This window comes from Melospiza melodia, chromosome 6 (genome assembly GCF_035770615.1).
Source record: "Melospiza melodia melodia isolate bMelMel2 chromosome 6, bMelMel2.pri, whole genome shotgun sequence".
Taxonomy (NCBI): Eukaryota; Metazoa; Chordata; class Aves; order Passeriformes; family Passerellidae; genus Melospiza; species Melospiza melodia.
In genome coordinates, this window is record NC_086199.1 from 71,868,639 (window position 1) to 71,896,396 (window position 27,758).

At 49.9% G+C, this 27,758-nt stretch overlaps 2 protein-coding genes across 3 annotated transcripts in view; both read left to right on the top strand.

The window, feature by feature from the left end:
- LOC134419599 (transmembrane protein 151B-like) lies at window positions 1-22,885 on the top strand. Of its 2 annotated transcripts, none has more exons than XM_063159058.1 (2): window positions 1-66; window positions 19,558-22,885. In XM_063159058.1, the coding sequence occupies exon 2, from the start codon at window positions 19,591-19,593 to the stop codon at window positions 20,986-20,988; it is 1,398 nt and encodes a 465-aa protein (XP_063015128.1). In that variant the 5' UTR covers window positions 1-66; window positions 19,558-19,590; the 3' UTR covers window positions 20,989-22,885. The 2 variants fall into 2 exon arrangements, with proteins under 2 accessions (XP_063015128.1, XP_063015127.1); XM_063159057.1 differs by lacking the exon at window positions 1-66 and adding an exon at window positions 380-519.
- Window positions 22,886-26,853: 3,968 nt separating this feature from the next.
- The window catches only part of TYRO3 (TYRO3 protein tyrosine kinase), a 41,307-nt gene continuing 40,402 nt past the window's right edge, over window positions 26,854-27,758 (top strand). Inside the window, exon 1 of the mRNA XM_063159059.1 lies at window positions 26,854-27,293. Within this exon, the coding sequence (XP_063015129.1) occupies window positions 27,206-27,293 (88 nt within the window). The 5' untranslated portion in view covers window positions 26,854-27,205. The remainder of the gene's footprint in view (window positions 27,294-27,758) is intronic.

Here is a 27,758-nt window from a genome sequence, read left to right on the forward strand (position 1 = left end):
GGCGCACCCGGGGATGGGGAGCGCAGCTCACCCTGAGAAGAAGACAAGAGAGAGCACCCCGGAAGGGTAGGGGTTGCGAGGTCGTATCCCGGGAAGGGGGCATACCCGGCAGCTCCCAGACGCCCGCAGAAGCGCGCCGGGAGCCGCCGGGCAGTCGCCTGCCCACCTGGAGGGGCCGGGAGCGGCGGGGGCACCCCCCCCACTCCGCCTCGTCTTTCTCTCCTCCCCTCCGCCGCCTCCCTCCCTCCCTCCCTGCCCGCCTGCCTGGGATGGTGGAGGGAGTCGGGAGCACCCGGCAGGGCGGCCCTGGGCGCGGGGGGCGGCTCGCCCCAGCCCCGGCCACGGCGCGGGGCGCGGTCCGCGGGGGGCTCCGCCGTCTCGGGGTCCCGCAGCCCCCGCCGCCGCCGCAGCTGCCGGTGATGGCCAAGGATGTCCTCGGAGGGGGAAGCCGAGGCGGCTGCTGAGAGCGGGCCGGGCAGCACCCCCGCGCCGGGGGCCGCCGCCGCCGAGCGGGAGGAGGTGAGCGGCGGCGGGGGCGTCCGCCCCGGGCCGGGGGTTACCGGAGGGGCAAAGGCAGCCCCGGCGCGGGCACGGCGTGCAGGGCGGTGTGGGCTGCGGGGAGCCGCGGCGGAGGAGGGTGCCCCGGCTGGGGGTGTTTGCGACGCGGGGAGAAGCGAGGAGCGCAGCCACAGCCCGGCCGGGTACCTGCAGCAGGCGCGGTGCGCTGCGGTGCTGCCCCGCCGCGCCCTGCAGCGCCGGGGCCCCCGGCGGGACCCCCGCGGCCGCCGCTCGCGGGCTGCACCGACGGGCCCCCGGCACCCAGCCCCGCGGCGGCCGCCGGGCCGGCGGCTCTGCACCGGAGCGATGCAGCGGGGGCGAAAGGGGGCCTGCCCAGTGGAAGTTTGGCCGAATGAGCCCCCTGGGGCTTGGCCTAGGAGAGCCTGCCTCTTCCCTGGGACTGGTGAAATGGTCAAGGAGACTGCAGCTCTGCGAGGCACTGGTGGAGGTGGCCGGAGGGGCACAAGGAGCATGAGAACGGGCTTGCAGTCCGGAGCTCTGTGGGTTTCAGGTGTTTGGGAGCAAAGGAGGAGGAGGAGGAGGTCATGCCTCTCCTTTTCCCTTGGGGCCTAGGCACTCCTGGTGCCTAATCTGCAACAGAAATCAGTGGAGAAAATATAACGTAATGTTTCTTCAGATCATCTGTGAAACACTTACTGTGGCCTTGCACATCATAGAAAGGGAATAATGGATGTGTCTGAGTGTTGACACAGAATCCTGAGCCACGAGGTATTGACCAGACAGAACTGCAGGCTGTGTGACAGTAGGTGACAACGTGTGTGTGCTATCCTGTACACCTGGGACAGCAAGCTGTCCTGTTTTAGAAATACCTGGGATTTTCTTCTACGCTTAATGTAGCCTTTGCTTCCAACAGTTTTGACAGGTCTGCCATTTACGTCATATAATCCATGTGCGGTTCATGGAAATGAGTGAACTTTCTTCATAATATGTAGTTAAATATGAATGTACATGCTCCTAGGAATGCAGAGAGCAGCCTTGAAACAGACTTAGAGAAGAGAAAATTGAAAGCTGAAGTGAAAGCAGCCCTGGAACATTGCTATGTGCAGTTAGTCTGCTTAAAGCTTTTGTTAGCAGGTCCCATGGCTCATCAACAGTCACATAATCCTGTAGTCGAAATCCAGTAGCCTCAACAAAGCCTATGTGAAGCTGCAGGATACTTAGCTGAAAACCAAACAGCAGTTGAAACTACCTATAATTGAAAACTGGCTGTGCAGCTCAGGTTGAAAAAACTGTCATTCATGGGTGAACATTAGGGTTTTCTCCTGTTTGATTGCTCTTTAAAGACCTGCGACACAGTTCACTGTGTAGAGCTGTGGCTGGATCCAGGATACAGCTAGTGTTCTAGCAGTAGAGCACACCAATGTAATTACAGCCCTGCAGATGATCAATAGATATTTAATGCTGGAAGGGATTTTTTAATTTATTTGGTCTAGGACCAGGAGCTACTGAAGGCTTTGCAATGTATTAAGTCCTCCATAAAAACATCTAAGTCATTTGTAGAAAGAAAGCACTTGATCTCTCTGCTAAGCACTATCTGTATCTTCCTTCTTTCATCCTGTTCTCAGTTCTTCTTCTGTTCCAACACAAACATTTGCACATTTGAGTCTAAATCTCAAACGCCTGTGATATCTTAACACTGCAATCCTACAATGTTGGTGTTTCCTCATGCCTTCCCCTTCACCAGGTAAACAGTCCTTTTGCACCTGGGCCTGCAATTGCACATTAATACCAATACCCTGTATTGGTATTGGTATTAAATGGGCATTTCATGAGCTCCTCTTTTAAGCCGTGTCATTTATAGATTTCACTTCAATCAAATGCATGGACCTAAATGGTAACAACGACTGAAAATTGCCTTTATTGGGTATTAAATCAATACAACCCTGAGCTAGTAACAGAGAATGTGTCTGAAGTCTAAGTTTTTGTTTTTGAATGAAGGACATGCAAAGGTGCAGCTGCAGAGCAGGAAGAAGAGCAGCAGTTCTGTTACCTGCCTCTGCCCTTGTCCTCTTGTGCCAAGGACCACATGGGTTTCCTGCTGACTTTGCTGACTGTCAGAGCAAACCCTCAGATTACCTGACAGTGTTCTGATTTGGCTTTTTTTCTAATAAAACATTAATTGCTTGAGCTGAATGACCTGGAACAGATGTGCTTTTGTTATTAGTGTAGGATTCTACCATTCTACAAACTCTTGTGAAGAGGAATCAAGATCTTTTGGGGGACAGTATGAAAAGGATTCCTTTTCCCAAATGTTTCAGCGGTTATCGCTGAAGCTTGATTCTCTGGAGATAGTTGCCTTTGCTTTCCTCTCTGAAATAGCAGAACCTGCTGCTCTGTACTGCCCTGGTTAAATAGTAGGCTGGCTGCTTTTCTTGTTACTGTGACAGCCTGTACTCACACCGAAGAGTTGATAGTGACTTTTCTTAATTTCTGCCAATTTATAACTCAGTTGGGAAATGGTCTTAAAAATTAAAATCTTTAAAACTTAATTGGAAATCAAGAGGGCTTTTTTCAGGAAAACAAAGCTGGTGAGCAGAAACATCATTTTTTGTTTCCAAAGCTAAGTAATCACTGAAGAAAGCTGAAAGCAGCAGCCACTTGACATTTTGAAATATGTATTTGTCTTGTTTGTACTGGCAAAGTCAAACAGCAGTTGTTCTTGCCTGTTTTTATCTTCTCTTCTATATTTAAAAACTTAAATTGGGTATGACATAATGTGATCAGTTAAATTATTTAAATAAAAGGGAAAACCTCATGGGTCAGTGTTCCTGAAACCCACGGTCATTGGCTTTCTGATGGATATTTTACAGAAAAGAGGGGCCACTTAAAACTGCCTCATTTTCCTCATGTTGCCATTGCAAAACACAACAGGGGCTAATTTGTAAAGTGCTACTTGTGGTCACAACAATGCCAAAGGGGTGCTATGAGTTAAGAAACCATACATAGTGCTTGTGTGCAGGCTACGGTTTTACAGGCTTTCAGGTCAAAAGGGTAGCTGGGACCTTTCCTCTGCAGTATGCCCCTGGAGAGACACCTCCTGCTTGGGGCATTGACTCCATTTAGTTATCCAGCTTTTTTATCCTTTTCCCCCAACATTTCTTTTATTTGTCAAGGCTTATTTTATGGCATTGAAAACACCAGGCATACAGCCCTTACTAACAGACCAGTTAGCTTTAAATTGTCCCCATCTATGGGCTGAGTTGTACCCAGGTGGATGAGAAGTTAAGCAAAAGCTGCTGAGACATTGTTGGCACCAATCTCCAGAGAGGGGCTATTTCCTTGTGAACTTCCCCCTTCCAAAGCTGCCCAGGGCACTCACATGGCAGACCCTGTCCAGAGAAGGTAGGAAATGAGTGAGACAGGATTCCTAGGAAAACTCTCATTCTTCTCCTCAGATCTTCCAAAACTCATACAAAAACCTGCTCAGATAATCCCATGATAGGTGCTGGTTAGCCTGGTGGAAGGCTGTCACCATCCCAAGTGAGTATGACTGACCAAACAGTTATCTTTTTAAGGCTCAGAGCATGATATTCCCCCTCTTGAATGAAAATCAAATAGGACAGGCCCCTCTCTTCCCTTCCTGCCCTTGGTCTGTTCATCAGACATAAATCCAAGAATGCTCCTCATTCCTTTTTCCAAATTAGTTCCCTCATAGAGACTAAGGGAAAAGTCCATCAGGAGTGGCAGTATTTTTCATGATCCTGCAGTTTCAGGCAGTATTTGCATTGCAGATTCTGGCATAAGAAAATCCAAGCTGAGCCATTGCATCTTTTTTCTGCTTTTGTTCTTTTTGTTGTCCCACTTTATCTTCTGATCACATGTCTGTTCTTGGTGCTTTGGAGTTGGCTGTCTTCTCTGCACTTCACATGAGAAACTGTCAAAGGTTTTTAAAAAATTAATAGGAAATACCAAATGAATGTGTCTGGGCTCTGAAGGGCAGCCTGGTCTCCAATTGTATGGGTCACTACAGGCATAGTATTCTGCTTCTTGCCGCCGTGGCTGAGCATGTAGTGAATTGCTCCTTCAGGCTGACTTTTCCAACCCCTCCAGCAGGGGAATTTTCTCAGTGAAGCGCTGGACTGTAGCATCTGTGGAGCTCGTAGGGTTCTGCTGCTGGAGGGTTACAAGGACAATTTAGGCAAATGGCTGTTAAATGTGTAGATGGCACATCATGGGGAAGGAACAGACTTGATGACTTGGTGGTAGCTCCCCTTCAGACTTGGTTCTAACGCTGTTCGTTTAGGTGCACAGACCGTCACTTGATACTGGTGGAAAAGCAATGCTTCTGCACACTTTTTGGAAGCCCCAAATACTCTTCTTATTCTCCTTTTCTCAATTCAGAGACCCAAGAGGATGATCTTTCCCAAGAAGGGAAGAGTGGATACCAAGGATGCTTTGCAATCAATGCAAGCCATTGCAAAAGTAAGATAGGAGGTATCTCCTTCCTGGGAATGCAGCACTTTATTTCTTTTCATCTGTTTCTACAACTTGGAATAAAATGGCTCAGATCATGGCCAGCGAGCAGGGACCTTGTGGAAACAGAGAGTAAAAGGAGTAAAGTATCCCCAGGTAAACCCCAGTGAGTAGAGCTTGTTTCTCCATGTGTCCTAACACATTGTCATGAATTGACACCAAAAGAAATGGCTGCTGAGCTGTCACCAGCACTGTAAGGCCCTTCAGTTGTTACAGTGATACTGTTGTGACACAGCAGATGAGGCTGTGTCTGAGTTTTCACAAGTTCCACTTTTTGGATAAAGTATGGTTAAGTAATTAATTAGTTTTTAAGTTCTAATAATGGAAAATGTAGTTCACTTTCAGACTCCAATCATTCATTGTGCTCCTCAGAGCTTAAGACCTGTAAAATTAAAAATAGCACATAGTGAAATTTTTCGAGGTCACAGTTGCTGTAACAGTTCTGTTAACTCCCCAAAACTCTGACGGGGCAGCTTCATTTCAGCAGCACTCTGCAGGGGAGCCAGCCCTGTGTTACAGCAGTGGAGCTGGACAGGTCTCTGCCAGCAGCACCACACAGCGGGGACAGGGCTTGAAGCTGCCTTTGACAGGCGCCCATGCCAGCTCCTCCCTGAGAACTCTGCTCTGCCCACAGCACCTCTGCCCTGCAGTGAAAGCAAGGAAGCAAAGTGCCTGAAACAGGCACGACAGATGACGAGTGGGAAGCACGGACGAGCCCGGCTGCGCGTGGCACAGGAGGCTGGCAGCCTTCCCAGCGTGGACTTCAGCTTGTGGAGCAGCGTCTGATGTAGCTGGCAGCCTCTCTCAAGGTGCCACGCACGCCACCGGGAGAGGGTGAGGGGGCTTACACCCCCTGAAATGTGTGAACTTTTGGCCTCTGTGGTTTTACATCAGGTGAATCATGCACAGAGAATCCCCACTCACAGCACTGTTCCCATAGAGATGAGGTGTTGCACATCCCAGTTCAGCATTCAGCCACCAGAGGCCTTGTTCAGGAAAGATTGGTAGTACTGGCCCTCAGGGAAGATGGGCTGGAAACAGCCAGCAGCTGGTGAGAGCAGGGCCTGGAAAGGTAGGAGCTGACAGCAAAGGGCAAGGAGCAGTCATGGAAGGTCCCACTCCTGGCAGGGAAACCAAGGGTAGGTAATTGAGGTGACTGGCAATGAGGAGTCTGAATGACATGACCTTGCCAGGGAAGAGAGTGGGATCAGTCAGAGGCTTCTGCAGGTCATGGCTTTGGGAGAGAAGTGATTCTTCATACTGGTGTGATTGATTGCCCTTAGGAGCTGGCCCAAGAGTTGTGGAGCACAACACACCCACAGGAAAAAGCTGTGCCATCTCCTCCACCCTGCAACGGGCAGAGGGAGCTCAGAGCACCATGGAGGCTGGGGTGGTAGCATCTGCCAGTAGAGTCCTGCCAGCATTAGGGTCCCTCTAAACACCAAAAATAAAGAGAACAGCTCCCTCATGGCTTCCTAGAGGTGAGGTGGCCAGGCAGAAAGGCCAGAGGAGTGTAGTGAGGGCATGTGCTGAAAGGGTGGGGATGACTGTCTGTCTTCAGGCCTGAGGTGTTCCATGGTTCTCTGCGGGGGACTGCCTGTCAGCAGGCCAGAACAAGGAGCTAAACCCTCTGCTTCCCACCAGCTGGAACTCAGAGTGAGAGGGTGCAAGAGCTCACATGCAGATGATGTACCTTCCTGGAGTGTGCTGCTGCAATGCTCATGTGAAATCACTTTATAAGTGCTATTTTTTCACTGTCTTCAGGAGGTGTAAGAAGGTGTGCTGACAGCATACCATAGGTCAAAGTCAAAGCAAGAAATAAAAGCCACGTGTCCTGGCTCTCAGGACCTCTTTTAACCATTAGGTTTTTAAATGAATTTTCAGTGAAGTTTTCTCCCGCTGTGCTGTCACATATTGCTGCAGAATGTGTCACAGAGAAGCAAGAAGGAGAGAGAAATTATACTTATAATGAAAACTTGTTTCTCCCAGGGAAGTATCCCTGCTGGGGTACTCCCTTATCTCAACTGGAGCACCATTATAAAAACCTGACACACTGAGGTCACAGCTGTGCTCAGCAAGGGGCAGAGATGGGGAAACACTCCCCAAACATGACAGAGCAGCTGAAGGCTGAAGGCTGGGTGTTATTGCAGGGATGCTCAGCTCAGCAGCATGAGGGACCTGGCATGGCTGCAGCCTGAGCTGCAGCAGCCCAGCACCGTGGGGCTGGCACTGCCTCTGCTGAGCTGTGGCTGAAGGGCTCTGGCTGGGAAGTCACACATGGGAAGGCTGGAAGTTGACAGTTCAAATCACAGAGCCATGTTGTGCTGGTTTAGCTAGATAAAAGGATGGCCTTGCAAATAAGTGACGATAAAAATAAAACACCATGATTCTGGGCAAACCTTCATTCACAGATCCCTTTGAAAGACTAACCCAGACTTTACAGGAGCTCAGATCAGTCCTGGATCATATTTCTCCTGAGGACTTGAGAGCTGTTTCTATATCCTTCATTTATATCTCAAGGTGTTCCTTTAGACTGAGCAAAGATTAAAAGGGATTCATAATAATCAACTATTTTCCTCATTTATGACAGAGGCATTCAATGAATAAGCTGCAAACTAGAGAACTGGTGTGGAACTAACACTTCTCTGGCTTCTTCCTCACAAGGATGTCTTTACTGGCTCTGCTTTTTCCCTCAGGGAAACTGGTCCATAGCTGTTGCCCAGCTTGGCTTCGGATCAGTCTCTTGCTTCCCCACGTTGAGGCTGAGGGAAGGTTGGGCAGGACACAAGACCTGTGGCAGGGGTGAGAACACTAAGGCACAGGACATGCTCCTCAAGGATGAGGAGAGAACCATGACCCTAGGAACCTGGGAGCAAGAGGGAACAAGCCTCTGTACCCCGCTGGACTGTGGCACTAGGATCCCCTGCTGCAGGCTGATGATCACAGCGCAGGAGAACACACCTCTGCTGGGGCACAGCCAGCCTCCTCTGCCTGCTTGCTCCTGTCTCACCCCTGGGGAGCTGCAACTCCTGTGTAAAGGTGGGAGCAAAGCAAGCATCACAGGATTCCTGTTGAACCCAGATGAGACTTTGTCAAGCACAGAGGCTGGCAGATAGCTACTCTCCCCTTCTCCCATCCCTGTTGTCCCCATCCCTCAAGGGCTGAAGCAGTGGGAGCTAGTCCCACTGTCCCTTCTGTTTTCCCTTGGCTGGTGTCAATTTTCCCTTTATCTCAGCAAAGCCACTGAGTGGGCACCAGTGCACCAGCCAGCAAGCTGCACCTGGCTGATCCCTGGGGCTGTGGTACTTTTGTGCTGCTGGCAGCATGCCAGGGGTGCAGGGAGCTGGGTCTGGCTTTCTCAGGCTGGAGCACACTGCTGAGGATCTCTCCATTCTGCAGCCACAGGATGAACAGATGGGTGGATGCTGCCATCAGCGCTTTCTTAGGATGTCCCTGCAGTGTAGGAGCAGGGGCAAGGGCACCTGCCTGGGCACCTCTGTGCAGCCTGGCTGGCTGTAGGGGGGGGAAGGGGCTGCCTAGGCATGAGGCAGGCTGCAAAATACCCAGTGACACGGCCAGCCATCACTCATGTCACTCACTTGGCCTTTCTAATCCAACAGTGGCTGGGAACTGCATCTCAGGAGCATTCTTGTGGTTGTGTGGTGTTCTTATCAGTTAACTGATAAGCGTTGAGGCAAGCCATTTAGTTATACCTGTGAAATTTACCCCCTGTCTACTGGAAACCAGCAATATTCAAGGCAGGGGAGTAGGCAATATGAGCTAAGTACAATGGGTTCTTAAAGCACAGAAAAAAGAACTGTTCTTGCTCTGAGGCAGCTTGAATCCCAGCTTTCCTTTCCTGATGAACTCGTACCCAGCATTGACATTACTGGGAAAAATCCTCTGCCTCCAAATATGTTTTTTTAATTGATACAGAGTCAAAAGCCAGTGGCAGCAACATCAGCAATTTGGGGGGGAAAGCAGTAATTTTGTTAGTGCAGCATTTTCGTGATCTTGTAAAAAGCTGCCACAAAAATAGCCCTGATTTCTATTTTGTAAATCGTGATCATTTTGTTGCTAGGATTCCTTGGCACTGAAGATGCAACTGCACAGTTTTCCTTAGAGCAGAGTGAGGAAGCATCACTTATGGATGTGTTAAGGGCCAAATTCTTCATGACAATCACATATGCACCCTTGTATTGTACTAAGTGTCTTTCCCATCCTGCTGTAATAAGCAGCATATATGTTGGCAGGGATCCAAATGGCTTCTCTTTCTTGGATTTCCTTTATTTCTGCCTGAAGAACTCAGATGTATCCTGCAGGACCTAATCCTGAATCTGACATTTTACAGTACTGTAGACTCGTTCTGTCCTGGCTTCTGCTTTCCTCCCCTTCAGATGCTGGCTTGAATTCATGAGGATGATTAGTGTGTGAAAGAGCAGACTGTCTTTGTATGGTATTTCAGGGACATCCTAGCATCTGAAATTCAGGTGGATCAGCAAGATTTGTGTCTTTTCATAGTTCTGACTTGTCCTGCAATAGGCTCTGCTGCAGAAAGGATTGAACGCTACCATTTTGTGCACCTGCCTACCCTGAGGTGTTCCCCCTGACAGCTCCCTTGATGGAAGGAGGAGATTATATCTCCACAGGGATTTAAATCATGAGAAACCAGACAATGCCTGCTCACCACAGGAGGGCACTTGCCTACGCCTGAGCCAGTGACGCTACAAACACGTGGAGTGCATGATGCAGGTTCTTATTTTCAAACCTAGTAACAGCATTTCTGCTGCACACTGACATCATGGCCCTGCCTGCAGGAACTTCTTATTCTCACAGTTTTGTGGCAGACAAGCAAATAGATGTGCAGCAACCAATCTATGTGTTCAAGGGCTGGAGGGACATTATCTATGATGCAAAATGGGGATTTTTTGGTTGCCTTCTATCCCTACTGCTCAGCAGGAGCTGGGGGTAATGGGCTTCGTGCCGTTCAAGATGGATGGCAGGAGGCGTTTTGTTTCAGGCTCCCCAGGAGGGCATTGATGAGATGCCTGCTGTAATATCTCCCTTTCTCCTGACCAGGCCTTATTACTGATACCCCATGTGGTGCCAGGATTTGGTCACATGGTGGAGGAGTGCTTCTACCCACCATTACACCAGGGTCTGGGTTAGCACAGCCTGTCGGGCTCCTTCTCACTGTGCTAATGAGCATCTGACTTGGGAGTTCATTTAGCCCTGGAAAACAGTGAGAGGTTGCATTTCTCCTGCAATTGTCATCTCCCTGGTCACCCCAGATTTCTTAGGCTGGTTTTTCACTAGGATCAGTTAAGGAGCTGGAAGATGATAGCTGCACCCACATCTGTTGTGGCTGCTTGGGGACAGTGGATAGAAATCTCCTTGTTCTTGCATCATCCCTGTCCACTGCAGAAATGGTGAAGCCCTTCTCAGCACCAGAAGCTGGTCCTGGTGTAAGGGCTCTCCTCAGTTTTGATTAATAGCACAGCCTAGGGCTTGTCTAGCAAGGACTCAGTGGTCCTCTCTGTAGTATATCCTGACATCAGGAGGTGGAACATCCTCCCCTGCCCTGTCTTGACCAAGATTGAGGAGTCTGTCATAGTTAGAGACAAAATTCTGCTTTCATCCAGACTCTGGTCACCACCTGCCAAAGTGTATGACTTTTGGTTATTGATTACTCTTTCTCTCTCAAGTATCTCATTGGGATATATTAATTACAAGCATAAATCCACAGGGCCAAATTCAGTTATGACTGATGTTCATTTATCCACCATTTTTTTCTTCTTTCTTTGCTGATTTTATCTCTTTTTTCTCAGTCCTCTGTCAGTGTTTCCCCCATTCCTTTTCCCCCATGGTCTAAATAAGAGGAAAAAAATACAAGATTAACTCTTTGCTTACATGAGTAATCAAAAGATGTGGGGTTGTTTTGTTGTTGAAAACAACCAAGTCACCTTGTAGCCCCAAAGCCAGGTTTTGGCAGAGAGCAGGAGCATGCTGTGATGCCACATCCTGCTGAGACACAGCTGCAGCATCAGCCCTGCAGTATGCTCTCACCTCTGTGGAAATCCCTGGTTCAATTTAGCACAGCCTTGTCCTTCCAGGCTGTGGGGAGGAGAGAGGGGCATTGATCTGTTTCTGGAGAAGTTGCCAGCAGTGAGAACGCAGCCATTCAGGAGTATCTGCTTTCCATGGATGGGCTGGGGGAACTGCTGGCTCAGAGGATGCTTTGGTGCTGTCAGGCTCAGTGCTGCCTCCATTAATCTTCACCCAGGTCCTTTCTCTGGGTGTGATTCCCTCCTGCCCCTGCCCAGGCTGACTGGTCTCTATCCTCACCTGCCAGCACCCTCCTCCTGCCTCAGTGGCACTGGCATTTGGAGCATGTCCTGGCTATCCTTTTCCCTCTTTCACTTCTTCCTACTTTCTGTGTTTCCCCCTCATTTCTCTAATTCCATTCAGGCCACGTCTTTGCTACCCTCTGTTTTCTCTCATTCTTTCATTTTAGACATGATAGCATTTTCCTTCAGCAAATTTGCAGCTCTTGAGGTCAGCCACCAAGGACAAACGCATGTGGGATTTAAAAGAACAGGAAATGCTTTTGACATGATTTCCCCAAAGGAGAATTTTAATGCTTTTGAAATTGAGGAACACAGGTACCTCTCTGTGAACCAGGCACAGACAGTCAAGCTTGGCCCCAAACTGTCCACAAAACAAACAGAATAAACTCGTGCTGCGACAGCATATTTTCTGCTTATACAGCTCATGCTGGAGCTTTCAAGGGGACTGAAGAATAAAGTCTGACAGAAGAGGAAAAAGTCCTTTTGTCAATAAACACATATGAAGAAATAGCAGGGATAAGTCAAAATTATAGATCAAATGTTTAAAGAATGTGACTCCAAGATAATCTGGCATATTTCCTTTAGACATCACAGGCTATTTCTTCCCCTTCTATTGATGTCAATTTGGCAACTTTCAGTTCAAATTTATTGTGCTGGTCGAAATTCAGCAGGGGGGAAAAAACCAAGGGATTTTTCAGCGTAACTGTAACCATTTGCATGCCATGAGCACTACAGAGGCAGCTAGAACAGGAGATGCTTCAAGCCCACGCTGCTACACAGCTGCTTCTGGAGTAAAATTCAGCTACTGCTGAAGGTCACACATAGCAATCTAGGTGATAATGTGCTCTACTGAAGCTTTGGGAGGTTCTCTTAGTATTGTATGCAGAGCTGCTCATGGAATTATTCCTGGCAGTGAACACTGGAAATGTGAGGAGCACCTCAGTGTCCACATAATGCTTACAGCCTTGTTTTTGTGATTGCCACTTAGCTTTGTGAAAACAGTTGTCTTGTGTAAGTTAATGGGGTATTTAGCTATTAGACTGGCAGAGTTCTGCAGGAATAATTACCAGATTTGACACTGTTCACTGGAATTAGGCATAAAACCACTGCTGGTAGCATTTACAGTTGGCACAAACATTAGCAGGCAGGTCTATAATGATGAGATGAGCACAATTCTGTTTAGAGATCTCCTTAATTTGATAATTTAGTTACTCAATCCAAAGCCAAATCTGAAGTTACACATTTCAGGGTGGAGAGTACAGCCAACCTTTCAGCTGTCCTAAAAAAGAGTGACTCAAAAAATCCCTGGGAGCCAAGTGAGCGAGAGGTTGAGCATCAACTCCTGGGATGTTGCTGGGCAGAAATATCTTAATGCAACCCTTGAAGACAGTAAAAAGGGGGAATGAGTCGAAGTGGAAGGTAATTTTATTTCTTGGTATGATGCCAGAGAAATAAGTGCTGGAGTCCTGTATTTACTTGCAAGGTACAGACTTAAGAAGGATCTCAAGGTGAAGAGAGAGCAGAGCTGAAGAGAGAGCAGAGTACTAGAAAGAGGTAGAGCAGTGAAGTGAAGGACTTGAAGACTTTGGCTCCTTTAAATTGTCAAAAAGAAAGCTGAGAGATGTCATAATGAGAATGGAGAAGTCTCTTCTGGGTGAGAAGGCAGTCATATGAAAAAAGTCTTTCATCACTTGGAGAATGGGCATCCTCCTGCCATGAATGGGGGGCTGAAGCCAGACAAAACTACAAGGGCAATAGAAGTTCATCACCAGAACAAATTTCAAAAGGAATGGCAGATTCTTCATTTCTTTTAGGCTATCAGTTGAAACAGAGTTTTTTTGTGGAAGATGAGCTTTTACCAGCCACTGGTTTCTGGGCTGTCCATAGGATGGCAGAGTGAAGTTGCGTTGCCTGTGAGACACAGGAGATGTGAGGAGAAGGCATAGTGAATCCCAGTCCTAAATTTAAATGTAAATTGTGTTGTAATATAAGCTGAACCTTCCTGACCCACCGTAACCTTGCAAAGTTGGTAGGAGACATTTCTGTGACTACCTGGAAGGGCTGAAGAACTGTCTGGTTGTTTATTCTCTAGTAGGAATCCCTGCCACTAGTGACTGGCTGGTGGCTGAGTCCTGCTCAGTCCACACTTGTATCCAGAGGCCAGGGAAAGCAGCAAGCCAACACTGGCAAAACAGAGGCACCAGAGTTTCAGGTTAGGCATTCAAAAACCTGGGCTGGTGGAATCAGTCTGGGCTTCTTTGAGTGTGGCCCTTCCTCCTCCTGCTAAGTGGGGAGCTCCTTTAGAGGAACAGGAAGAGCCAGACCACCTTGGCTTCTGCCTGAGGAATTAATTTGTTCTATGTATCCATCAAGAGAAAGGGGACCTAGAGTCATTAGCACAATTTGCTTTCCCAGAAATGTGTTGTTCTCATTCTTTAGCATCAGTGTTACATTTTGAAGATAACTTTCAAGGAAAAGTCAGGGTTTGAGGGAAAGTAATTTTTTTTTTCATTCTTGGCCACCCCCAGTGCAGTCACTTTCAGGCTGAGTTAGGGTGGTTACCAGGTACAACTTACCTACCAGTGTCCTAAATCTGGTCACTTGTGAGGAGTCAGGGGGTGGGTTAGAGAGCCAAAACCCTGACCACCAGGCCTTTGCTCCTGGCCACCAGAGCACGCTCAGCTCCAGATGTTAAGCAGGGGATGTGCCAGGCTGTGCACACCCCCTTGACTCTCTCTCTCTACCTCTTTACTCTAGGCAAGATTAACAGCCCAAATCTGCACTCTCCTGTAGCACAGAGCACGTTTGAATGGTTTTAATTATGGTTGCTGCAGCCAGAACCTGACCTGCCTGCTGTTGAGCCAGGAGGAGCTGGGTGGGTATGCCTGTGCAAAGGAGGCTTCACCTCAGCCCTTGCAAACATGCTTTTGATCTTGGGCATCTGCCATCAGAGGGTGCCTTTGATGGCAATTGCCCTTTCAGCCACTGCCTGGATGTTTTATCATTTGCAAGCTGAGTTTCTTAAAGAAGAAATAATTGAAATGTTGCCAGCCTGGAAACTCCTGTCTCCTACAGGTGTCGGTTGAAATTCCAGTTCTCCATCAACAGGTAGGGATTTCCAGACTGTTTTCCAGTGACTATGGCCACAAATTAAATAGCATCTATCATTGTAGTGTCTCAGAGTGCCCCGCACCACCAGAGAGCAAAGAAACCATATGGAGCTGACTGAGTGGTACACAGCCTTTGCTCTGTCTGAGCTTTCTAGAAATGATGGGCCAAAGAAATCAAGCACAGAGCAGCACTGTGGGGCTGACTGACTGCCTGGGGCTAGGGACAGCTCAGGGCAGGCTATCCCTAAGCCTTGTCACTCTCCACAAGGTTCACAACACAGACACCCACAGCCCTCCCCACTCATGCCACCTCTCACTCATGGCATTTTCCTCATTCATGCTGACATCTACTAAAGAATTTGGAAAATATTTTTGGTTACTGTTTTTAAGTGAGGAAGAGTTAAGTGAATTTTGGCATGTGATTATGGATAGTTTCGGTAAGAGTTACCCAGAGTTTCCAATCCAGTCAGGTGCAATGAGAAGGGAGGCCTCTGAAAGCAGTTCAGCAGCATGCCAGAGAGTAGCAAGATGTCATTAACAGCATGTGTATTTAACACAGCTTGAAATTCATAAACAGTGATACTGACAGCTCAGCTGTGCTGCTTCATGGCATTCCATTCATAACAGGGGATTTTTACCATTTGTACTGTCATCAGAGTTGGTTGGGACCTTTTGGGTGAAACACTTGATTTGAAAAATCCATTCCTCTTTGCAATATGTGGTTGTGGAATCACAGAACAGTTTGTGTTGGAAGTGGCATTCAAAGCCCCTGTCGTTCCAGCCCCCTCCCATGGGCAGGGAGATGCTGCACCAGACCAAAGTTGCTCACAGCCTGTCCAACCTGGACTTGAACCCTTCCAGTGATGGGGCATCCACAACTTCTCTGGGCAACTTGTGCCTCATTTAATATGTCAGGATGTTTCTCAGGTCAATGCAGGAAGCAAAGCTCAAAGCAAAGCCCACCATAAGCAGAAGAGGGAGGACATCTCTCTTGGTTTGGGTTAGAGAACCAAGCCCTTTAGTTTTAGCTTGCAGACAAAGTGCCTGATAACTGATCCTCCTTCTATTCTACTCTGTTTGGTTCTGGCTTTCTGCCAGGCTCTCTATCTTTTCTTTCTTCATTTATTTCTTTGAGTTATGTTTCTCTCTTAAGATTTTCCAGGGGTTATGCTTTTATTCCACATGAAAACAACACAGATGCCACAGTATTCCTCAAAGAATGCAACTCCTGTTTGCTGGCTAGCCCAAGTTATCATGGAAATTATTGGTTTCCTTAATCATTTATTGTACTCATCCAGAAATACAAGCTTGCCCTGTTTCAATCTGAAACACTATGTACAGAAAGGAGAAAATTCCACACAGTACCGCAAACATAATTCTTGTAAGAAGGTGGTATGTTAATTAATAAAGTATGAGAGCCACTGGTTTAACATATTAATGAATTTGTTATGCAAAGAGAGATTAAAAGATATATTTCCTTATTAGGTTTTTGAATGTCTGAAGCTTTATTGTAGTTATGTTCTATTTCGTGTCTTTCTTACAAGTTTCTGATAGTATAATTGTGTTAGATAATTAGTTCAGCAAAGAGAAATAGAGGGTTATAGGCCAGATGAACTTGCTCAGAACTTGAAACAGGCAGGACAGCAGGGGAGGTAGACCCTGGAAGAGAGATCTTTTTATAACTGAGGATCTGCAGAGACTGGGCTTTGCTTAGGAACAGCAGCGGGAGCAACACAGTGGGTCAGAAAAGCCAGGTGAAAGAACTTGTGTTTTTTACCAAAGGGTTATGAACATGAGGGCCCTGCTGAACTGGACTAGGTGTGTGAATCAGATGTGGCAGTGGGCTCTATGGCTGCATGTTTTCACTAATGCAAGGAGGGGAGAAGCTGCCTTTTTTGCAGGCTGCTGTGAGAATAGTGGAGAAAATGTGTCTTGGGCTGATCACGCCCTTTCAGTGGGTTGAAGAACCATTTTGAAGTGCCTCCAGAGAATGCATACAGAAATGTCATCTTGGACCTGCAAACCTCTGAGCTACTGCCAACTCAGCTGGGTGCTGCTCTAGGCCTGGCGGAACCAGAGCTATCTCATCCCCCAAAGGGGACATGGCATTTCATGGAGATGAGCACATTAGGAGGCATTTGCCCACTCTGATATGGCCTCTGATAGCCCTAAGCAGCAGGGCTGGTTGAACCACCCCTTGGGCAGAAGCCAGCCTGTGGGTTGCAGGCTGGACCACAGAGAAGCTGTTAGTCAAAGCAAGTGAGATAAAGGGAAGGTGGGATTGCAGTGCCTTTGGCAAACAGTCATGCCTAACTGGAATGGGACAGCCTGCCTGTGCCCAGGGCCAGGCTGACAGTGCTTCCAACAAGTCATAGAAAAAAATGGGGCTCCTGGAGCTGCATGGACGACTTGAGCACTCACCTTACATTAAAACTGACTGCTGGGCATTTTTTGGTGGGTCCACTGGTGCTGTTCACTGTGTGAACCATAAGTGTCTTTAAATGAGAGGTACCTGCAGAAGCCTGAATGAGAACACAAATTCATGTCTTGGGATATTGTCCTGCTGTTCCTTCTGCACAGTCTCAGGGCCTGGACTAGAGAGATGTCACCTCAGAAAACCTTCAAGGGAGGAAAAAAAAGGATAGAGCTTCATTACACTGTATATTGGGCATTACTATAGAAGTTGAAAACTCCAGTTTCATGTCAAAAAGAGACAAAGAATAAAAGTCAGTAATTTCCAGTGAGTTTCCCGTGAGTCAGGAGAGCCTGGGGCTCTGACCTGGTCCAGTGTACAGCTGGAGCAGAAGCCAACAATGGGGCAGTAACCACACTGAGACTGAGCAGTGGGCATTTGATGAGAGTTTCAAGAGCTGAAACTCTCGGTGACTGCACATAGGCTGCACGTAGAGGATCCACTCCCAAAACTTCTCTAGTTATTTTTTAGCTGATTTAGGGACTGCCTGAAGCCACCTTGTAGCTTTCCTCTAAGTTTCATGCAAAAGGCTAAGAAAAACAGCTTATTCCTACCTATACTGAGTTTTTTCACTGCCCTACCTACAGAAGTTATGTACTTTGTACTTTATAACCCACTGAGCTTCTCTACATCTGTTTTACCTGCTGTTAAGAGAATTCAGAAGCCAGAATAAAGCTCAGAATAATTATACTTTATTCTGACACATGTACAAAAGTTTTGGGATAAGAATATAAACTTTTTTACAGATTTCTTCTGAATGCATCAGGAAGAATCAAGGGCCAGATTCTGCCCCAAGTCCCTGCAAGTGTATACTGGTGTAACTTCTTAAAATCAGCAAAATTACTCTGCATTTACACAGTGTCAGATTAAAAGCTATGAAATCAAAACCAAACCCCATGAAATTTAATTTTGCAGTGTTCACAGCAAGTCATAAACCCTCTGTGGTTACTTAGGAGTGGTTTTCTGTCTCAGGGAAAAAGAAAAAGAGAGAAGCAGTATTAAATCTGACCCTAAGGCCCTGCAAAGTTAGATGCTAATGCTTCCATCTTATTGAGAAGACAGCAAACTCCTCTTTCCAGTGGCACCATGCTATTATTTCCTAAGTTACAAGATTCTGCTTCTTAAATTCCTTGCTGGTTCAAGATCACTTACTGAGTCCTAACCACTGTAGATCCAGTATAAGCTTTACTTGGGGAGAAATTTGTCTGTGGAGAAAGAAAGAGAAGACATTTCCTGAACCTAGCATCTGTTGGCATCTACAGAGCAGTTTGATGCATTAGAGCTAGGCCCTTGGGAGAAGGAGTAACAGTGTGCTTCTATTTTTGCATGAAATCAGGCTCGGCAGAGGGCATGATGATGCATGAGTATCAGTGTGTATCTGCTCTCTCACTGTCATTTCCTCACTCAGGCGAGAGGCAGGGGATGGCAGTAACCAAAGGGATGCAAACAGCCCTCCTCATTGCCGGCTAGGGCAGTGGGGATCTTTCTTCCTGCACTCTCTGCAGACACACAGCTGCCAGCCAGCGGTGTAACTCATGCTGCCGCTGCTCTTTGCAGGGACACCACTCTGCTGGAGCTGCTTGGCTCCATTTGGCGTTTCTCTTTATAGCTGAACATTGCATGACAATGCAGCTGATTCACTGCACCAGGCTGGGGTAAGGACTGCAATTGTGCCCTCTCAGGGGACGAAGTGGGAGTACAGGAGTGTGAACCCAGCTCTGCTCCCAGCCTGACTTTTGGGACTTGAAAGAGGGGGGTGTGCTCTTTTAAATATTCACTCATACACCCTTAGCTTCAGCACTGAAGCTTGCAAGTATTTTAGGTCAGAGCTGGTGTAACCAGCCTGAAGCAATGCTGCATCGTGCAGTAATCTTGACAATTTTTTCAACTAAATGTGCTTGAATCTAGTCATTTTCCTGATGGCTCATCTCCAAGAAAATGGTGTCGATCATTTGGTAGGTTTCAGGGTTGGATGTGAGTCAGCTCTGAGTCAGGCAGCAGCTTTAGCTTCGTGAAGTGCTGGTCCTCCTGTGCTGGCACAACCTGTGGGGCCGCAGCTCTGCGACAGACACTGCTCCTGAGCCTCCCCAACAGCAGCACGTGGGAGCCTAAGCATGGGGCACTCACAAAGCAAAGGGGCAATTCCACAGCCCCACATTTTTGGCTGTTCACCTGCCTCAGCACTCTTGACCTCTGAAGATGGCAGAGTGTGTAAATGATGCTGGTGGCAGGCAGGGAGAAGGAGATGGGGACCTGTCTTGCTCCCCGCAGAGGTGCCCATCTGACCAGGGTGTGGGCATAGCGTGTCACTGCTGCACAAACAACTTCCCTCCCCAGAGCCAGAAGGAAGCAAGGAAAGAGCTTTGACCAGAGTCCTCTGTCCCTAGCAGGGTGTTTCTGTTTCTATTGACATTTTATTAAGTAGGGTGGTGTCCCAGTTCTCAGGGAGTCGAGAGAAAAGCCAGACACAGCCTTGATGGCAAGCAGCCACTGTGTGTGTTGTGCAAAGCAGCGTGACTGACGGGTTCCTCGCTCTCTCTTTGTCTTTCTCTCCCCTTGCACGGTGTGATTGAAGCAACGCCCCGTGAAACAGTCCCTGAGCGCTTGCATGTGCCGAGAGTCCCACTGGAAATGCCTGCTCCTCTCCATCCTCATGTATGGCTGCCTGGGTGCAGTGGCCTGGTGTCAGCTGGCCAGAGTCACCAAGCTCAGCTTTGATAGCTCCTTCAAGGGCAAGTCTATGATCTACCATGACAGCCCGTGCTCAGACGGCTATGTTTATATCCCGCTGGCCTTCCTCTCCATGCTGTACGTGGTGTACCTGGTGGAGTGCTGGCATTGCCACGTCAAGAGGGAGCTGCAGTACAAGGCAGACGTGGACAGTGTGTACGAGTGCATCAACCGCATGCAGCAAGCCACCCCGTGCATCTGGTGGAAGGCCATCAGCTACCACTTCGTACGGCGAACGCGGCAGGTGACCCGGTACCGCAACGGCGATGCCTACACCACCACGCAGGTCTACCACGAGAGGGTCAACACGCACGTGGCTGAAGCTGAGTTTGACTACTCTCACTGTGGATACAAGGACATCTCCAAAGAACTCCTGGGCTTGGAGAGCTATACAGCCACCAAGCTGAGGTTCACCAAGTGCTTCAGCTTTGCCAACATTGAATCTGAGAACTCTTACCTGACTCAGAGAGCTCATTTCTTCACAGAGATCGAGGGGCTAGATGACTACATGGAGGTGAGGGAAGGCATGCAGCTCAAAAATGTGGATTTTAAAGAGCTTATGATGGCCTACGGAGACCCAGATCACCTCCCGTGGTACGTGTCCCATTATGCTTTCTGGGTGGCAGCTATCCTGATGATCTCGTGGCCGCTCAGGGTACTCATAGAGTATCGGACTGCGTATGTCCATTACCACGTGGAGAAGCTGCTGGGCCTGGAGTACACGGCGCCCGTGGCGGCGGAGGAGCCCCTGTACCGGTACCGCATGCCCCGGGACAGCACGCAGGACAGCACCGAGCTGGAGTGGCACATCTGCACCAACCGGCAGCTGATCCCCAGCTACTCGGAGGCCATGCTCATGGACCTGGCCAGCTCCCCGGCCTACAACAGCTACGCGGTGTGTCGCTACGGCCAGACGGCCCACGGCTGTGAGCGCTGCAACCGCGCCTCCAGCACCTCCTCCATCTTCTCGCGCCACGCTTTCCACAGCTGCAGCGGCAACTCCCGCCTCTCCCTCAACACCAGCCGCTTCTCCCTCTGCCGCGTCCATGGCTCCCACAGGACAGGCCTCTGGAGGAGCCGCAGCAGCAGCATTGCGGAGCGGGGCTGCCAGGACGAGCAGTGCTGCTCCTACTCCAGCCAGCTGGCTGTCAACGAGAACCCCCCCACCTACCACGATGCCCGATTCTTCCCTGTCCTGATCGTGCACAGGCCAGAGGGGCAGGACAGGCGGCATTTCTACGTCAGGCGCTCCTCCTGCCTAGAAACCTCTCTGTGACAGAACTCTGTGGTCACTTGGCTCCTCTGCTCCGGGACAGGGATTGCAGAGGTGACACCCGTGGGGAGCCTGCAAGTGTCAGTCTCTACAGCAGGTCAGCGGGACAAGTTTCAGCTCTTCCCCCTGCCATTGAAAGAGGACATAGAGACTCTGACCAACACCTAACCTCATTTCCAAGATTTTCTCCCCCTCCACCTCATCTCCCATGTCTTCATTCCCCATTCCTCTCACTCTTTCACTCCTTACCCTTCCCTTCCTCTGCTCCTCGATTTCCTGCCTCTCCTGCCATCCCACCCTCATTCTTTTCTTTGCATTTCAGTCACAGCATTTGGTTGTTGTGGCTGCTGGAGGATTTTAAATGCTTGTGCTTTGCCAGTACATTTGCCCTCCTGGATGCTTTGCAAGGTAAGAACCTTAGATAAAGCAAGGCACAAGGCACACAGCCAGCCAGAGTCAAGTCAGAAGGAGAATTCAGATCTGCAGGTGCTGAGTCACCTCCTGCAAACCCCAAACGAGGTGCTTTTTAAAAAAATTATTTTCCCCAGTCTTTTTTTCCTCTTCTTTTGTCATTCCTTCTGTCCTTTATTCATGCCCTTCTCCTCTCTCTTTATCCTCATCTTCCATTTTTTTCAGTTCTTTCATTCTGCTTTACAGTTCTTCTGGGGTTTTGCCAGTGAGGATATCTTTCGGGGTGTAATTATCTTCCATTTGGCAAAAGTAAGGTTTTCATGGCACAAATGTCACTGACTGCTCACACAGCCACAAATGAAGCCCCTGAGAAGTGCCAAGGGCTTCTTTCAGGAGCAGTGTTGTACATGGATATAGCAAAATGCCCTTTACTCACACTGCCCTGCCTGGTCTGCAGCAGAGACGCTGCTGCATTTCCAGCTGTAGTTTACCTTGTCCAGCTCCACCCCTGATAGCAATCAGCGAGAGCCATAATGTAGATTAGTGCCCTGTTAATGCCACTATTTTTAGGACAGTAGGCCTGGTTTGTGGTTGTTTCATTCCTTCGACTTGAGTGCAGCAGCACAGGCTTGACAAGGGGAGAGGGGCTGGAGAGGGAAAGGTAAATTTGGTATTAACCCTCCCACAGAGAGTCTGGAGCTGTTAGGAAGCTCTTCCACCCACAGTGTCTATTACAGCAGTTGTAGGACTGCCTACATTACCTTTCAGCTTTCTGTGTGCCCTGAGGAGGGCTTTTGGTCTGCAGCCCACTTCACCTTCCCAGGCGAGATGCGGTGCCACCCCAGCCCCAGGCAGAGAGCACAGCTGAGAGCCAGCCCCACTGGCCGCTCCTGCTGGGGCTCCGAGCTCTTCCTGCAAGGCTTCCCCTGCAGCAGGTGTAGCACCTTCCCGAACCAGTGCCAGCCTCTCCGAACCCACAGGGTGTCTGGTCCTGACAGAGTGTGCCACTGCAGTCTGGGCTGTGGGCTCTGCCCCCTGGCCGGGCCCCCTCCGAGCCGGGGGCTGCTCTGAGAACCTGGTGGCCACACTGAGGGACCTCCCCAGCAGGGACCTCGCACCTGCCAGACCTCCGTCCCACAAGGGGTGTCGTATGCCGAGCAAGCTCCGTGCCCCTTTGTCACGTGGCTGGTGGAGATTATTATCCACTCTGACTCACAGGAGAATGCAATACGGTCACAGTACATAGGTCACTTTCAAAACCAGTGTTGTCTCACCCTACCTTACAAGTAGGTAAGAAACTGAGCCCCCAGAGGGGCTGGCAACAAGTGCTTCCTCCCAAGTCCATTTTGTGTGTATCAACATGTAATATGAAATTTGTAAAGTCATATTGATATGTGTAGATTATATGTAACTCTGCATACTTATATGGTGATTTCTTACGGCATTGACTGTTGCACCATGTTAAATATATTTTGGTTTTGTTTGATGACTCTGTTTTGATGTGCTGTGTTTATTTCAACTCCAGAAATGGAAACATTGGCAATACTTGGTTAACCTGCTGCAAATGACGGCACCATCAGAAAGGTTTTTAAAATTCTTATGAGTTGATCTTTTTTAATGTAAATACTTCATGTGTGATTTATGTGACATTTTCGTTCTGACAGCTTGGCATTTATCACAAAAGACAGATAACACATATGATGTGTTAGTTTATCACTTCTAAAAAAAAAATAACCATCCCAGACATGTGGAGGAACAATGTTTGGGCTTGGGATGATGATTATGATTGAGCTGGGACCAAACTGGATAACCTTGAAACTTAGAGAAAATCCAAATTTAGATCCACCAATTTCCACCTAGTTTCCCTCATCTATACCATGCCACCTGCCACACCCAGGCAGAGCCGGGAGAGTTTGGGAACTAGGAAAGGATCAGGCCAGAACTCAAAGCTCAGACTCATACCTGATATCCTGGTATTCTGAAGACAAAGTAAATGCAGATCTTTAATAGAGTTCCCTGTCCTTCTTTGTATTCACACGGAAAGTTAAAACCAGCACATATGAAAGATGTAAGAGCTGGACGAGGCTGAAACAGAGAGGCTGGAATATTTCAATACAGTTGCTTGGTGAAGAAGGTGGTTGAGAGGAAGACAAGAAAAGATAAGGGAGGAGATGGTAGAATAATATAGATTCAAAGAGAACAGAGTTCAGCTGTATCTAAGAGAATTCCTAAATGAGCAGCATAACTCAGTTATGGCAAGCTTAGCCCAGACAGAGGCAGGATGAGTTTCAGCCTTCTTGTGAGCTGCTGTTGCTGCTGCAGCCACACGTGGCTTTAAATACCATACCCAAGGTCTTGGGATGGCCAGTTTTGTCCCACGTGTACGCCAAGATGAAGAGTTATATTTGGGGCCTCAGAAGTGGCCACGTTAAACACTATTATTATCTGACATGAACAATCCATTATGATGGGTTGGACAGAGAATGGAGATAGTTTATTCTCAGTTTAGTCCTTCAGTGACCTGAAATGCCATTGCATTATCCAGTAGCTCTCAAGCTTGTCAAATTTTGGAAAGTCCTCAGGGTTTGTGCTTCCTCAGTCACTGCGTTCTGGGCCAACTTTGGGCCATTAATTTGAGAAGCCATCCCTAAGCTGCAAAAGCCCTCATACTCAGGGAGCTTTCTCCCATCACTTGCTGTAGCCTCTGGTGGTGACCAAAAAGCTGGGAGCAGCTCTTGTTCTAGCCTGGGACTAAATATGCTGGCTTCAACAGATCTCCCACTCAGGAAGCATCTGAATATCCATCCTGGGTCTACTACATTGTAGAGCAGAGCTACTCCTGTACTCCTGCAACCCTTGAATGCCACTTCATCCTTGTTCTTGCCATTGCCACGGCCTCACGATGCAAGATGAGGGATCTGCCCCCTAGCAATGGAGAGGTTAATGCTGCTTTTCAAATCCCACCTCAGAGGATGGAGCAGACAAGTTCTTGGATCCCAGTGCAATCCAGGCAGCTCTATAGAAAACACCTTGTATAAAACACAAGGATTTTCTATCCAGTTGCAGACTGACTACTTCGACAGTGGAGCAGTGGTATATGCCAGCAGCTTTTGTTGAACTTTTAGGGCTATGGCTTCTTATGTGGAAATGGGGATTTGCTTTCTCACTGGGATAGCCTATTCCAGATGTCCTGTTGGGTCTCAGTAGTTAGAAAAGGCTTAACAGTAGAAGAAGGTGAGGAAGTCCAGCAAATACTTCTCTTCCTTCTGCCTTCTCACTTTTCCCTCCCTCCCTCCCTCCCTCCCTCCCCTTTGTCCTTTTTTCTCTTTTTCTTCATCTTCAGAAGTCTCCCAGCACTGGGCATTCACCTCTGGATTATGGTATAATAATAATAGGTATTCAGGCATTTTCTGGAATATACTTACACTTCCCAGCGTGTCTGGTGAGATGTGGCAAAACACTATTGCAGCAGAAGTAAGGAAAAATGTAATCCAGAGAGCCAACAGCTGTGTTCTGTGTGTGTGAACAGTGAGCACTGTCACTGATGTTACCGCCTGAAGAATAAAGCCATGGTGCTAATTCAGTGCCACAAGAGGCCAAGAGAGTTTATTTTTCTCCAGTTCCTAAAAACATTTAAGATTCACCAGTTCCTTTGCTTTCTGCATGGTGATACTCCACTCCTCTGTAAGTTTTCCCACTGCAGTTTGCACTTCAACTGGCAGTGTGCGCAGAATTTCAGTCCAATTTTCATATGGCTCCTCCTGCCTATCACTGTTAACACAAAGTCCTTCTCAGAACAGCTGAAGTCAGATCTTTTGATGGGAAAAATCCTCCTTGGTCTACTGCTTCCAACAGAGCTTTGGTATCTCACACCAGCCCTGAATCTGGCCTGTGCCATGCTACAACTGGAGCACTTCCTGAGCCCATGGGACCAGCGTAGTGTAAGAGCCTCTGTAATTGTAGAGCTGGAAGAAATCCTTAGAAGGAAAACACCATAGAAACATGTCATTATTCTAATGGCCTTTTTTTTTTCTCATGAAGCAGCTAAGATCTGCAAAAGTAGCTACCTTCTGGAGGGTGCTATTGCCCTAAGTGCAGGCACAGACCATGTAGCTGGATGGATGCCTGGGGGAGAGGCAGCAGCGACAGCAAGTGTGCATGAAGCTTTTAGCGAGCACCAGCACAGAACCTCTCAGCCCAAGAGCTGCAGTGATCCCGGCGATTTCCTGTCCCCAGGTGCAACTAGACTTCCCACAAGCACTCGAATGGATGGCTTTGTCAGTGTCTCCTCCCAGCTACCTCATTGCAGCAGGAGGCACTGGGGAGGGAGTGACATTTCCATTCCAGTAATGAAATCTTCTTGGCATTGCTTCAGTCCCCTAGGAATTCCTATCAGAAATGCAAATTACTTGGGAGGGGGAGTGAAGATTAGAGTTTGGAATGGAATTATATGAGCTAGTTGTGCCTCAGTTTCTCCTTCCCCCTCCTGGGGATGGTGCAGATTCCCTGCGTTCCTCCGTTTAGCCAGGTTTCCACAGCGTTTCGGGTGCTGCCGGGCAAGTGCTGCACGCTGATGGCTGTGGCAGAGCTGGGAGCTGCATCGTGTTGTAACGATATTGCTCCTTATGTCGCCTTTCAACCCAGATTCTCACCGTAACTCCTACGAAAAAGCAGCGCTAGATTTTTTTAAAAAACTGTTTGTAAGTGACTTTTCCCACGCCGTTCCACTAACCCTGTGGCAGCAGAGATCTCCCTCCTGAGCTCTCTCCCTATTTTTCCGCTAGTGGAAAAATGGTCAAGGCCGAGCCGATCCTGCCTGAAGGGCGCGGGTGAATCTCCTCACCTTACCGGTGCTCCTCCACAGCTCAGCTGCCGGGATGGGGTGACCGACATCCGCGGAGCAGGGGGCCGAGCGGCGAGGAGAGTGTGGCCGCAGCGAGGAGCCGGAGAGGGCCGGCCGAGGGAGATGGGGCAGGGGGTGCTTGTGCATGAGGCGGGGCTCGGCTCATCCCGGCAGAGCCTCGGCTCGGGGGGCGCTGAGTCCCGGTGGTGGCCCCAAGTCCTCCTCCCCTGCAGGGCTGGATGGTGCGCTGGGGCTCCAGAGGGGCCACAGGGCTGTAGGGGGCTGACCGTGCCCCGGCAGCTCCCGCGGATGTGGGTCATCGCTCCCGGCGCTGTGGAAACCAGGCCGCCCGGCGGAGCAGACCTCGGGGGGCGCCGCCTCCACACACCTCCCGACCGCCGCCGCTGCCGCCCCGCCCCGCCCCGTCCCGCCCTCCCGGGGGCTCGGAGCCCCGGTCCCGTCCCGGGGCGGCGGAGCGGGGGCGGCGGGCGCGGTGATTCGCCGCTTCGGGGGCGGTGGGCGCCCGGCTCATGCATATTCATGATGTGATGTCAGAGGGGGAGCACAGCGCGCGGTGACCGCCCGAGAGCGCCATTTCCTGAAGGAGGCGGCGGCGGCGGCTGGGCAGGGACGGACGGACGGACGGACGGACGGACGGACGGAGCGACCCACGGAGTGGCGCCGCGGCGGCCAAACCGGCAGGGGGAGATCGCCCGGCGGCGGCGACCGGAGCGGAGTGGATCTGATCCGACCCCACCGACCCGCGCCGTCGCCCCGCAGCAGGTTCTCCCGAGGCTCGCCCCGGCCGGAGCCAGAAGTTTGAGCGTGCCCGTAGCCTGCCGGGCGAGCCCGGTGTCGGGCGGCGACGCGGGGCTGCCGCAGCCGCTGTCGCCGCCGCCGCCTGCACGGGCGGTGGGAGCCCCTCGCGGCGCCGGGAACAGGGGAGAGGATGGTGGTGCGGGAGAGATGGAGCTGAAGCGGAGCATGGCGATCCCGCGGCTCCTCGTGCTGGGACTCTGGGCTGCGGCACTCCGGGACGTCGCTGCCGTGGCAGGTGAGCGGGGCTGACAGCCCGGTGGCGGCGGGGCACTGCCCCCCGGGACCCCGGGTTCGGCGGGAGGGGCTGCGGGGCTCGGCTCCTGCCGCCGGCCGAGTCTCCCCGCGGGCAGCTCCCGCTCCGCCGCCTCTACGAGTGTCGACAGCCCGCTGAGGGTCGCCGGGCAGGAGCGGCCGGGGCGCCTGGTCCGCCCGGTGCGGCGGCCGCGGGGCCTCGGACAGCCACAGGTGGGGTCGGGGCCGGCGCATTTTGCCCCTCCCGGCCGGGCACGGGCGTCTCCGCCGCGTCTGTGGGACCAGCGACGTGGCGCTCGGGAGCCGGCGGGGAGCCCGAGCTGTGCGAGCCTCGCCTGGCCGCGAGTAGAGCAGCGAGTAATCCTCGCCGGGTCCGCGGAGGCATTGCTCTGGCGTGTGCCTAGCGCGGGCCGTCGCCGAGGAAAGCCGGGCGCTAGCGCATTCCTCA

Excerpts from the sequence above, each read along its gene's own strand:
- LOC134419599 (XM_063159057.1), top strand. The coding sequence starts at position 430 with ATGTCCTCGGAGGGGGAAGCCGAGGCGGCTGCTGAGAGCGGGCCGGGC. Across the intron at positions 520-19,557 it reads CCGCCGCCGAGCGGGAGGAG|CAACGCCCCGTGAAACAGTC; the intron begins GTGAGCGGCGGC and ends GTGTGATTGAAG.